A 13,367-nucleotide genomic window follows, 5' to 3' on the forward strand; every position below is an offset into this window, starting at 1 on the left:
TCTCCTCTGTTGGACATCGGCGCTGCCAGCAGTGCTGCAGGGCCTTGAGCAGAATGCCAAATCCTCGCTCTGCCATGGATTTATTTTTGAATGGAGAGATGACGTTGTGGCTGCCCCCTCCCTGGAGGTGTTCAAGGCCAGGCTGGACGGAGCCTTGAGTAGCCTGATCTGGTTGAGAGGCGTCCCTGCCCATGACAGGGAGGTTGGACTAGATGATCTCTTAGGTCCCTTCCAGCCTCGGCCATTCTGTGATTCCAGGATGAGCCCTATTTTATGTTATAATGATGTTACCCAGCTGAATCTGAACCTCCAGCAGCTTAACTTCAACAGTCTTTAAAAGAAAAAAAAGAAGCCACAGGGAAGTAAACAACTGCTGTGTGATCACTCGCTGCCTTCTCTCTCTGGGGCGTGTCTGCTCAGGCCTGCAGCTCCATTCAGTCACCGAGTGGTTCCAGTATCCTGCAGGATGTGCTTCTCTAAGGATTAAGTATCTGTTCCACCATTGTCTTCCAGCATTTAGCCTAGTCCCAAGATCCTATTTCATCACAAGAAACTGAAGTGCTTTATAAAGCAAAGCGGTTGTCTTGCTGCGCCCGGCCTGACCGGTGAATCCACAGGCACACTCTGAAGCGACTTCAGTTTGTATCAACACAATTGGGTTCGGATTTAGCTCTTCCTCTAGTTATGGAGCATCTGACCTCAGGGGAAATCCAGGTCGTACAGCCAGTGTTAAGCGAACAGGAACTTGCAGCACATGAGGATTTCTCTGTCATCTGATGAACCTCAGCACTGTACTAACACCGTGAATGACTTTCATGGGGATTATAATTGAGTATATTATGATTTAAATCTTCTCTGCATTTCTTAGCATCAGTGCTAAATGGGATTACTTTGTTGCCTTTCGCAGAGAAACAAAGTGTAAACCAAATCAGACAACTCTAACACCTTTATTAACAATGATAAGACAGTTTATTTCTCTGTTAATAAACCCTCCTTCATTGCAGGAAAAGAAACCAAAACCTAATTTTTTAAGACCCTGTGCTCTAAAGATATTTAGTGGCAACAGCTGACCTGCTGCCATTAGCTCCACACCGTGCAACATCATGGCAAGAATTGTCCTGTTCCACTGAGAACCTACAGTCATCGCTTTAATAGAAATATCTGGAAAACAGAACATACTGTACTGTATGGATGCTTTTATGTTACAAACAGAAAAGAAAGTGTTCATGTAAAAGTGACTCTATATAGAGAAACTAAATCCTTAGCCTTGTGTGCTAGGATATACCTGAGGTGATACGTTTATTTCCATATACTGCTCTGATGCAGATCAGCCTCTTAGAACTAGTTTTCAAGGAATGTCCACGTAAATTATTTCCACTGCACACATGAGAAAAAGGGGAAGAGCGAGACGCTTTATGCTGGACAAATTCTAGATTTCTTAGATACTTGGATGCAAACCTCTCACACCCAGCCCTGACAAGTGTTGCACAGTCCTGAAAAACACTTTCTTGCAGGACAACGGGTCTGCAAAACACAAAAACCCTCTAGAGCACCATATTCAGCTTCGACTGCGCGCTCTGCCCTCATTTCGGTAAGGTGTGGGAGTGAAGTGCTTTTTGGATCCCGACAGCCAGGGCCTGGGGCGTGGGGCTCTCGGCAGTACAGCTCACGGCGATTCCTGCTTCCAGGGCTTCGGCGGTGGTTGGCCCGATGGCAGCGAACTGAAATGAGATTTTATACCGAAATGACGCTTTACGCCGTTCTCAAAGCGTGGTCAGGTGTGGTGTCAGCTCTTACTGGTTGCTTCCACACGGATCCTTCCTCCTCTGCCGACACAGTCAGCACGTCAACGTGCGCATCTCACCATTCCAGGCTGAAGGTTTTCAGCGTTAAAAACCACCTGGCAGTTGAGCTACTTAGAAAGGACTCAGGGAAGATGATTATTTATCTCACAATTACAGACATTTAAAGGTCTTAGCCCCACACAACAGGAAAAGCAAGAGGAATGGTAACAGGCTCCGCCTGTAATTGCTGATTCAAGCAAGAACTATTCACACCTTCAACCTCACAAAGAGAGGAAACCTCTGTGGAGACTGGGTGAAAAAAGTTCTAGGGGAAAACAATTACTTTTTTTAAAAAAAAAAGCTTTCAGCTATATAATAACATTTGGTTTTGCTATAAGTGTAGGTTCTTTTCAGAGAAATGAACACAAACAAAAGAGAAAATAGGTTTGAAATGGGTGTAACACCCTTCCTCTCTCTCATTCGCCCTCTCCAAACTTACCCCCTTATCGTTATTTCACCACTTTTTAAAAAGAAGGTACCTTGATGTCATTGATAAAATCTCCCGATAGCTTCTGAATGTGCTGGAGGGAGTATCTGACACCCGATGGACTGAAGAACACGACACTTGCCGGAATTCCCTGAAAAGAAATAACCAGAGGTTGGCCCAGGTAACCTCCTCTCCCTGCAGCGTAGCCGTAGGCTTTCCGGGAAATCCCTTCAGTCTCTCTATGGGCATGAGGTGATTTTATTGAGGAGAAACAGCCTTTAAGCCAACGGGAAGGGGTTCCTGCGGTGCAGGCTGCCCCCAAATTCCCCTTCTACCACCGAATGCTGAAACTGAGGTGTGACTTCAACCAAATACTCCGTCACGCGAGCGCTTGCTGATAAATACACTGAGAAGTGTTCTGGAGCCATCCTCATTTTTCCGCTTAGCGAGAAAATTCAACATGTCACTTCCCTAAATCCATTCCCATCCATCTCAGTCCGGCACATCCGCTCCGTTTCCCAGCTCCGGTGGTTTTCCCTAAGCTCTGCCCAGCCTGAGATGCTCTGGCAAAGACGAGGAGATACTTTAAAACTACAGCGCGCCGCAAGGGGCAGACCCAATGCTCGTGTGCCTCCTTTACCACTATTTTCTGCCCGACCAGAAACACACCACTTGCACCCAACCTACACCTGTTGTTATTTTATAGTGCCCAGTGTGGAAGCCGGGCTCAACCCAAGGAGGCTGGAGCGAGTGCGGAAAGCAGCTGAGCCGCTCGGCGTTTTACACGGGTGCCAAACACACGGACACCACTGTCATCAGTAAAGAGCAACTAAAAACTGCGGGAGAAACATGGTTGAAGGGCTCCGCACTGACACTTGGGAAGGTACAAAAAGCACAGGTGCTCTTGGCTCACTTGTGTATCTGCTACGAACTAAAGACCATGGGGACTGGAACTGCCACTCGCCACTCAGTGTAGTCTGGAGAAGAGGAGGCTGAGAGGAGACCTTCTTGCCCTCTACAACTACCTAAAAGGAGGCTGTAGTGAGGCTGGTGCTGGTCTCTTCTCTCTAATTACTAATGACAGGACAAGGGGAAATGGCCTCAAGTTGCGTCAGGGTAAGTTTAGATTGGATATTCGGAGGAAGTTCTTTACTGAACGAGTGGTGAGGCACTGGAACAGGCTGCCCAGGGAGGTGGTGGAGTCACCAACCCTGGAGGTGTTTAAAAAAAAAAGTAGATCTAGCACTTGAGGCTGTGGTGTAGTGGTTGGGTGTGCTGGGATGAAGGTTGGACTAGATGATCTTCAGAGGTCCCTTCCAACCCCGAACATTCTGTGATTCTGTGGGCTCCCGGAGTTCCCGGCTGGTAGCAGTTAGCCTCCACGTGCCATAACCTCTCGCAAAAAAACCTCACTTTAAAATCAAGATGTAATTTCATTAATGCAGAGATTTTTTTAAAACGAGGTGCAACGTGCTCAAGCAGGCCAAGTTTCTGTAAGGAGGGAAGGCTGTATTTTGAATCAAATAAATCCTAGATGTCATGTGGGCTCCTACAGATGGAAAATTCAGAAAGCCAGTCTTGAAAAAAATAAAAGCAACTATTAGCACCTTCAAATCTTTCACTGGTTGTTGATTAATGACATTTACTAGATGGTTTTAGAAAGAGAAAAACATTAATAATCAGAGAAGGAACACTGAAACTATGCAAGGCAGATGACTACAGGATTCTGATTTGTAATGTATGGCAAAGATGTCTAGTGATATTTCAATTATACTAAGAACAATTAATAATAAAGCTGCTCAATAAAGATCCTAGCTAAATATAATTTCTGACATGGCATTACTTAAGAAGCAGTCTCGTCCAGCTCAAAGGAATAAACTGAATATGTGATTATGTATGCAGTTATGTGATATGTGATTATGTGATACGTGATTATGTGATATGTGATTATGTATGCAGTTATTTCCCAATAATTCTGAAACATGCACGTATTTTGAAAATTAGACAAAATGTGAAAAGTTTTTTCTTCTTCAAAGGGAGGCATCGTGTCTTTTAAGCTGATTTAAAATGGCTGTAACAAGGAACTGAGAGCCTTGCTCTTTGTCTGGAACTTTTGCTACAGGATTACAGGATTTCCTCCTGCCCCTCTGCTCTGCCCTGGTGAGGCCACATCTGGAATCTTGTGTCCAGTTCTGGGCCCCTCAGCTCAGGAGAGACAGGGAACTGCTGGAGAGAGTCCAGCGCAGCCCCAGGGATGATGGAGGGATGGAACATCTCCCTGGGGAGGAAAGGCTGAAGGAGCTGGGGCTCTGCAGCTGGAGAAGAGGAGCCTGAGGGGTGACCTCATTCATGTTTTTAAATATGTAAAAAGTGAGTGTCAGGAGGATGGAGCCAGGCTCTTCTCAGCAACATCCAATGACAGGACAAGGGGCAATGGGTACAAGCTGGAGCACAGGAGGTTCCACAAAAACATTAGGAAAAAGTTTTTCCCTGTGAGGATGCCGGAGCCCTGGCCCAGGCTGCCCAGAGAGGGTGTGGAGTCTCCTGCTCTGGAGACTTTCAAACCCACCTGGACACGTTCCTGTGTGACCTGCTCTGGGTGATCCTGCTCTGGCAGGGGGGCTGGACTAGATGATCTTTTGAGGTCCCTTCCAACCCCCAACATTCTGTGATTCTGTGATTATCTTAGCAGTGGACAGGGAAACAAACGAAAAGCCTACAGAGGATATTCTTGTAGCACCCCAAATACCACTAAGAGGCAGCCGAAAAAAGAGAAGTGAGTATATTCTGCCAGGTGTTAAAATAAACCTCAAAAATTCTCAAATTATATCAGCATTCCATACCTGTTGTGAGAAATAACGGCTCAAAGATTCTTGCAGGTCAGTGTGTTGGGTTGTTTGATAGACAGTGAGGCTTTCCAGAGGTACACCTGCAATCACAACATCCAGCCAGAATTAAACTTCCATTATTTCAGTAAAACATTCTTAACATACTAATTGCCCCAAGCTTACTATCTCAGGCTAAAAAGGTATGGGAAAAAATTCTGCGGAGGATCTATAGGCACTTCTAGTGTCGCAAGACCTACTAAAGCATCTGTAATCACAGGACTCAGTTACTTTCCATCTCGGAAGCAAGAATACAAGCGAAGAACATGGCAAATCGCCTCGCTCGCCGGCTCAGTCCCAGAGCTGTGGGCAGCACAACCCAACCTCCCCAGTTTTACTCCCATTCTCTAACTTCTAGCCAAGAAAACAGCAATTTTTACTTATTCAAATTTTGTTCACAAGCTTTAGATACAGCTTTTTCTCATCACTGACTAATTAAAATGAAGCTCCAAGGGAAGTTCAACCTTTTTCTCTAAGTACTGTAGGAAGTACTTCTCTTTTTAGGGCTCCACAAGGAAAAAGCAGAGCGGAGGAGTTAGGTTTCTCTCCTGTAAACACACAAATGAGAACTTTAATTAGCTCACGTTTTTAATAAAGAGTAAGCACGATACATTTCATATGTTTTAAAGCTATCAAACGTTGCGTTTAGCCGCGTGCTTCACCACAGACACAGCCCTAGGACAGCAGAAAACATTTGCAGTGGGACCACATCCACCATTCAGAGGACAGAGGCTACTTAGCATGTAAATTAAAAAATATTCCGTAACTATAATATGAATGCATTGGCTAAAAAGATCTCATGAGAGATAAACTGCATTTCTATTCCCCTTGCCGTTCTACAAAGCAAAGCAACTACAGCACAAGTTACCTCCTCCTCCTCGGAAACACAAATCTCCCTCAATTTTTATATTTAAAATCTTAGTCCCCTCAATAGATGACAGCTCTCTGCATACAAAAGAATATTCACGGGCAGACAAAGAGGAGGAGGAGGACAGAAAAGCTGTGCTGAAAAGCCTCCATCTCTCTGAAGCTCTCTTCCTCAAGGGGAAAGATTGTACCTCCACTGCCAGGGTGGAAGCGGATCTCCCCACCTGCTCGTGTCCTGTACGAGGGCAGCGACCTCCACCTCGAATTACGGTTACGTGGCCAACATGTGGCAGCCCGTTGGGGATTTGGGAAGGACCTGTCTGAAACGTGGTTCTTTGGGACTTCCCTCGGGTAGGACGGGATATACCCGGTGTGCAGCGTCCATTGGTTTTGTCTGTTTCATCTTTCAGAATAAATGAGAGCTCCTCAAGACATTATTTTCTTACTAATTCCAATATTAATACATGCTTAAGAGGTGACTGCTAGACTAAGCACTGCATGTAGATTCTTGGTGTGTAACAGTAAGCACCAGAGGGGCCTCAGGGCAAAAAAACAGAAAGGAAGAACCCTTGTAGGAGTCAACAGATATATCCAACTGTCCTAAACGCACACTGAAGTTTTATTAGAAATCACAGATATGCTTGTAATAAATTACAGGAAGAAAGAATGAACTTGGGACAGAATGCAAAAAAGATTTGAAAATAATAAGATAAAATCTATTTCAGCATTAATCCTCCTACAACTCATACAGCCGGCGGAATAACACGGCTTTTCACAGCACTGGTTAATTAGTGGACACTGCACGAACCTCTCGATGAAGGATTCTGTTTTCCTTTTTAAATTTTGGGCAGAAAGTCCTTCACTGAAGGAGATTCCTTGGTATCAGACTGCAAGCCACCCCCTAATCTCACTAGGAGGCTTCACTATCCAGCTCCCAGCCTTCTTACACAAGGGGGGACATACCCCAGGTCACCTAAAAGTAACGGAGAAGGATTTGCCAGCCAACAGGTCGCTGCCGAGACCCTGAGCTTTGGGTGTGGTTTTCACCTGGTACAGAGATTATTTCAGCGACGTGTTTCAGAGTGCCTGGGGACTAATTGTGCTGACTCCTTCCGGTAACTGCTCCTCCCAGACGATTCTCAGACACTCCGAAGGCAGCACGTCCCTCGGCCATGGATGCCCTGGAACATCCCCAGGTCTGGCAGGAGCTCTGAGGTTAAACTCCTTGCCCCGGCAGTTCCTGCTCATGACATTCTTCACCGAGCTTCTATAAGCCAGGCTGTACCAAAACCAGCCTCTTTTTTCACAGCTTGTTCTGACTCATCCGCTCAAAACATAATCAGCCCCCAAGTTTAAAAATGTTTCTTAATCCTATTGGAAATTATAAAAAATTACAGCCAAAAAAAAAAAAAAAAGAGGAGGGAGACTAACTAGACTTTTAAATTACCCAAAAATCTGATAATACATTTCGAAGCAGCGCACGGATCAGCATTACAGCTTTAACCAAAGCAGAATTGGTAAACAAAACATAAGTCATAATTTCAACTAACCCTTTCTGCAACTTCTTCAAAACCACCCTCCTTTGCTGCTGAAAACCAGATTCCTCTGAAACCACGTATTCATTTGGAGGAAGGAGTTCTCGTTACCTGCTTTGGACTATGGCATGGTGAAAATTCCCCAGCATCAGCTGGTTAAGAGGAAGTTTGATCACCCAAACATCCCACAGAATGAGTCACAATCCTTTAAATCTTATGACTAAGAAGCAATTTCCAATCGTTAGAGCTCTGATCTTTTAGGAAAATATACTTTGTCTACTGGGTCATCGATTGCTATTAATTGCAGAGTCTAAAATTTCATATAAACTTTGCGTAGGTATTTCAAAGTATTTTTATTATCTTTTAGAGAGTTCACTCACACTCCCAGAAGTTGGATTCATGGGTTCTACGCATAAGAGATACACACAGTAATGTACTTTGCTGCTTCAGAGTACACTCAGCATCAGAAAATTCTGAAAGAATGGAAGGTATATTTGCTTAATTTAAGTAGATTTCAGATACTTACTTGAGCAAATATATTCAGCTAATTTTTCAGCATTTCCAGACTTTTCTCCTTGTGGAATAAGGCCAATTTCTTCCACTGTAACCAAAAAGCAGCAAAGAAATATCCAAATCAATGAGAACAATTTATATTTACTATCACAGAAACATACGTTCAAAAAGGAGACATCACCTGATCCACATGTGCAAATACTTCTTTGAAAAGAAAAAAAATCAAGAGCATTTGAAACGGTAACGCGCTACGAAAGATTGGTTCTGGAAAAGAAGTGCAGCAGAAGAATTCTGGGGATAGTCATGCTGTTTCAGAGAGTTTTTAAAACTCTCATACCCGAAGCGGGGAAACAGCAAGCGCTGCCTGTGCCGCACGGGCCGCAGCTCCCGGCACGGTTTGGCTGCAGCGAGCAGGGAGCCTGTCTTTGTAGCGAAGGCCAAAACCCAGTCGGAAAATCCGAGAGCATAACACTGCTCTTACCTAAGCAAGGAAGTAGGGAGGAGTTTCTGAGAAGTTAACTAATTTAGGACTTGATTGATTCAGGACACTTGTAAGGTGTCACCGGTTGCCGGTCCAGTATTGGTACCAGCCTGCCTGAAAAAACATGGGTTTTGTAGAGGTAGCCAGTACTTATCTGAATTATTTTTGGACTAGAAGCAGAAAAACATGGAGACCCTTTAAAATTCTCAAACGCGAATCTTGTTGTAATATCTCCTGTGTGGTTTAGCGGAAGCTAAAGCCACAGTGCAACTTTACAATCAGAAAGGCTTTCATAAAGTAAAATCTACGTTGCGTTTTTGTCACGCGCACAAAACGCACATCGCATCAGACTCAAACCAGGGAATTCGACCATATTTTTAAAGCAGTTGCCATCACATTACAATAGGAGTAATGGCCAAACAGAAGCTAGATCCTTAGCTCAGCTAAACACATACGGTTCTAATGTGTAGAGAATTACCCGGTGTCCGAATCGCCCCTTTATAAAAGTTTAGTCATTTGCACCACAAGCTCTTTCATTTCTCACAACAGCCTAAATGTGGAAAATCCAACCCTCAATCCTCAAACTCACCTATACATTTTTCTGAACAGCCTCGAATAGCAGCTAACACTCAAAAAATTGTACTTACACGACAGATTTATCTGAGATTTCCTTTTTTATACTCACCTAGAGAAGCTGTAGCTTTTCCTACCACGTACGCTGGTTTGCTATTCCATCTGTGTTTAAGAGATTGCGACCATTCTGAAAAACATTACATTAAATTTAAGCATTGGGCAATTGCGAATGCTAAATGAGCGGTTGGACTTCTGTTTAATCCCCAAACACAGCAAAATAATAATAATTAATACTCCGCTACATATTTCGGCAAATCGGGATGTACAAAATGAATTTTTCATGTGCTTTCTCATTGTGTAAATAGCAGCCTGCGACATGTTTTTAGAAGTCTAATTTGTGTAAACAGCTCTTAGCTGCTTTTGTTAAGTAGCATTTTTAATGCACACGTGTCCTGTGCCAGCTCCCATGCAACTTGCAAGGTTCATTTATATTTTTGGCATTAAGCATTTAAAAAAACCCATCAAAACTCCCAGGAAAACCCAGCACACAGTTCAAAGGGAGATTTAGATATACAAACAGCTGGTTTAAAACTGAAGGCTTAGGGAAAAAAACAAATATAATCTTCTAAGACCATAAATAAAAGGATCAAAAAATCTACCTCCATTCACCACAGTACTTTGTAATGCAACTCTTTTTTATACAAGAAAAACACCAAAAATAAGTTATCAGCTCAGAAATAAAATGTACTGGAGACTAAAATAAAATTACAAAGAAATGTTTTTTCTCCTTTAGGCAGTAAGTATGTTACAGATTACACGTCTCAGATCCAGCTACCTGATCCCTCTGCCTGAAATCCCAATGGGTAAAAAAATAGATATTAATAAAAAAATAGATATTAATAAAAAATAGATTTTAATATCTTGTTTTAAAACGCTACAGCATAGGACATTGAGTTCCTTTCTAGTATTCTTGGGGAAGAAAATCAGAAGTAGAAACTACAACAGTAAAAAAATAAAATAAAATCAGAGGAAACTATTCTAAAGAAGGAAAAAGAAAAGGATTTATTACCTTTGAAAGGAACTCAGATAGGACCTAAAGACTCATTTCTTGCATAAAATATGTATTACAGCAGAACCCCAAATTCCTAATCGAGACTAGGGATGAACTCTAGATAAAAGACTGTACTTGACCAAACATCCTAAAATACAGCTGTTTGCTGCTGAAAATGTGAAAAGCAGCTGGCAGTGTACTTAATGCTTACTCAAGAGTGTAACCTTACTCGCTGTAGATTGATTAATATGACTACAGTCTACATATGAAGCAGGTGAAGACACAATGTGAGTGCACATAGAAACTCAAAGCCAAAAGTTACCACTTCATCTAAGAACTTAGAAATTTCTATTTAGCAGGAGTGCTACAGCTAATTTGTTGGCTTTTATTTACCACCCTTTGTTCACTGCTTTTTAGCTAATGCTTAATTCACTTGATAAAATTGTTATTCAAGACAGAGAAATCTGGTAACATTTTATATGAAGTCGACACAGAAATAGCGTTTTTGACAAAATGCTCCTCTCTTTCAGGGAGGAAAGTGGTTTGTGAGCAAAAATCAGGCACCACAGCAAAATACTCCTCATACATGAGTTTCTGTTTACAACTCTTCTCAGCAAAGATAGCCATAACTGGAAGAGCTTACGCTAATTAGCATTTTGCACCAAAAGCTCCTTCCTTTCATTCCTAAAAATTGCGTTAAGTGCAGAAAACCCAACCCTCAATTCCTTTAAAGCTCAATTTAGCATGAGTTCTTTTAGATGCCAAAAGAACTATGAGACACAGCTTTTTAAAAAAAGGCATACTCCAAACACCTTGTCGTGGGTAAAATAAAATTAGAACCTTCATAAAATACTGAAACAGAAAGACCAAGGGATATAAATACGCACTTACCTTCGTTCTTACTATTCTCTTTTAAGCATATCTTGATGGCTTCTAATGCTCTTGGGCTGGTAAAAACTAGGCCTCCATAACATTCTGGATGAGAGAGCTACTTACAAACAGTAAAGAATAAAAAAAATTAGTAACTAAATTCAAAAATACATTGATCAATTCTCTATAATCTTGTGAAGAACTTCAATAAATGTCTGAAACTGAAAAGGGCAGATATTACACTCAGCAGAGTATTTATAAGAGAAATGTCTAACAAATCTCAATTTCAGAACGAAACTTGCACAGATTACATTAATTCTGAGAATCTGTAGGAAGAGACCAGGATTCCTGTCACTGGATGAGTGAATGACATATGAAGCACTTACAGATTCATACAAGAAAAATGAACCATTATTCCAAGTTGGAACACAGAGAGCAGAGCGCACTCCCCAGGCAGCTGCTTGCCCTCTGCCCCGTCACAGAACAGTTAAGATTACTCATGGGGTCTTAGAGATCAGAATAAAAAAAAAAAAAAAGAGGAAAAATGGTCTTAGATCACATGTAGATGCAGATCATGATGCACTCAAACACTTAGAAAAGTTCAGCGGTGTTGGAGACTGTCAATAAAGGGAACGTCTCTCAGAAAACCTTTACGACATTTTAAAATGAAATACACACATTGAAAGAAAGAGCAGAAAGGGAACACCGAATACACAGTTTCATCCCGTGTAACTTGGAGATGCAGTAGAAAACATAAGGGTGAACCTCAGGAAACCTTTAAATGTCACTACAGTCTTCTAACGTTTTTGTTGTGACAAAATGCCCAGATAGCTGCTGTGATTTATGGTTCATTAACCTAAAAGTGAATTCTACCTGGTCAACTTAATTCTTTAACGAGTATGGGCAAAATACTTGATGTTGTATGTAACAGTGTATTATGACGAACCCAATAATATATCATGTACGTCTGTGTGTGTGAAAACACAGGAAGAGGTACCCAAAAGGGGACATCTTGGCAATCATGGCCTAAATTCTGTTGAAAATAAGATAGAAATAATGTTGATAATATTTCTGTTGAAATAATTTAAAACCTACCTTCTCAAATAAGCATTCGAGAGATACGAATTCAAATGACAAAACTGGAATCAAAGTTGCTTCAAATCCGTATAATCCTAATTCCTATCAAAAAAAGGTTTACACCTCTTGAAACAGATTTCAAACAGCAGTATCCTCGTTTTTTCAAAGAACAAATATTTGTTTTTCCTGAAGTAATATACAAAGGCATCTTATCTGCTTTTACTAGCGAATCTATTTTGGGTTTGTTAGTTATTTAGCATTATAACATAACAGTAAATAAATAAAGAGCCGTGGAACTGAGGCACCTGACACAGCTACTGAACAGTTACAGTACACACCAGCACCTAAGTCTGAAGTGGCAAAGGATCACTTAGTCCTACAAATATTCCTGCGCACCTCTGTAAACTCTTTGAAGTCAACAGAACTGCTCTTACCAAGTAAAACCTACTCACGTGACTAAAGGCAGTAACAGAAAGGACAAGAGCACCGCTAACCTCTTTTTCACGTTATGTTTCCAGTAAAACTGCTATTTTGTGATCTTAATTCTACCCATGTGAACCTAATCAATACCAATTCATTGATTAAAATGAAACTGTTTTGAAAGCACTACTCTGCTGAGAGCTTTAATGGGGAATTCAGTATGAATGCCCCATAATTCAAATATTTTTTTCAGTAACAGCCGTTTTTCTAGCATATTTTTTCTTAGCATAATTTCAGCCACGCACTCCTAATTTTGATTAAGCACTTGAAACAGTTAAATTCCTGATGAATGCACGAAACTGTTATTTAATGGTGAAGAGACAAAACAGTTTACCTTTTCACAAGCTTACTCACTTTAATATATGGGTCTGGTCCTGAGTCTTTTTCTTTGGGATCCTTCAGCAACAGAACCTTCATTGTTTACCAAATAGCAGCAAAAGAACTCTGAAATACAATAAAGGAATTTATCTAAATTAGATCTAGAGGACTTTCTACTGAACAGCGACTGGAACAGCTCAGCTTCAAAGAGCTGCTAACGCTTGCAGTGCTCTCTACACAATGAGTAAGCAGTTAACGTACATTCTCTGGGCATGAGTATCCCCCCGATAAGCCCAACAAATAACATGCTGTCTTTAGATAATACTGCTTAAGGGAGAAACCACAATGAAAGTCACCAAGGAGAACGCTGTTTTAAAGGAGAATATTTTGTAAAAGGAGCAAGCGCTACAATGTGGTCACGTTCAGCAACATAATAAGCTCCTATC

General features: G+C 41.6%; 1 protein-coding gene across 1 annotated transcript; it reads right to left on the reverse strand.

The window, feature by feature from the left end:
- Nucleotides 1-1,583: 1,583 nt before the first annotated feature.
- UROS (uroporphyrinogen III synthase) lies at nucleotides 1,584-13,020 on the reverse strand. Its single transcript, XM_009866269.1, has 9 exons — nucleotides 12,958-13,020; nucleotides 12,142-12,225; nucleotides 11,068-11,164; nucleotides 9,238-9,312; nucleotides 8,085-8,159; nucleotides 5,621-5,704; nucleotides 5,115-5,200; nucleotides 2,324-2,422; nucleotides 1,584-1,721 (listed from the first exon to the last, which is right to left on the reverse strand). The coding sequence occupies exons 1-9, from the start codon at nucleotides 13,018-13,020 to the stop codon at nucleotides 1,584-1,586; spliced, it is 801 nt and encodes a 266-aa protein (XP_009864571.1).
- Nucleotides 13,021-13,367: the final 347 nt, after the last annotated feature.

Source organism: Apaloderma vittatum, unplaced genomic scaffold, assembly GCF_000703405.1.
Source record: "Apaloderma vittatum isolate BGI_N311 unplaced genomic scaffold, ASM70340v1 scaffold14013, whole genome shotgun sequence".
NCBI classification, from domain to species: Eukaryota; Metazoa; Chordata; class Aves; order Trogoniformes; family Trogonidae; genus Apaloderma; species Apaloderma vittatum.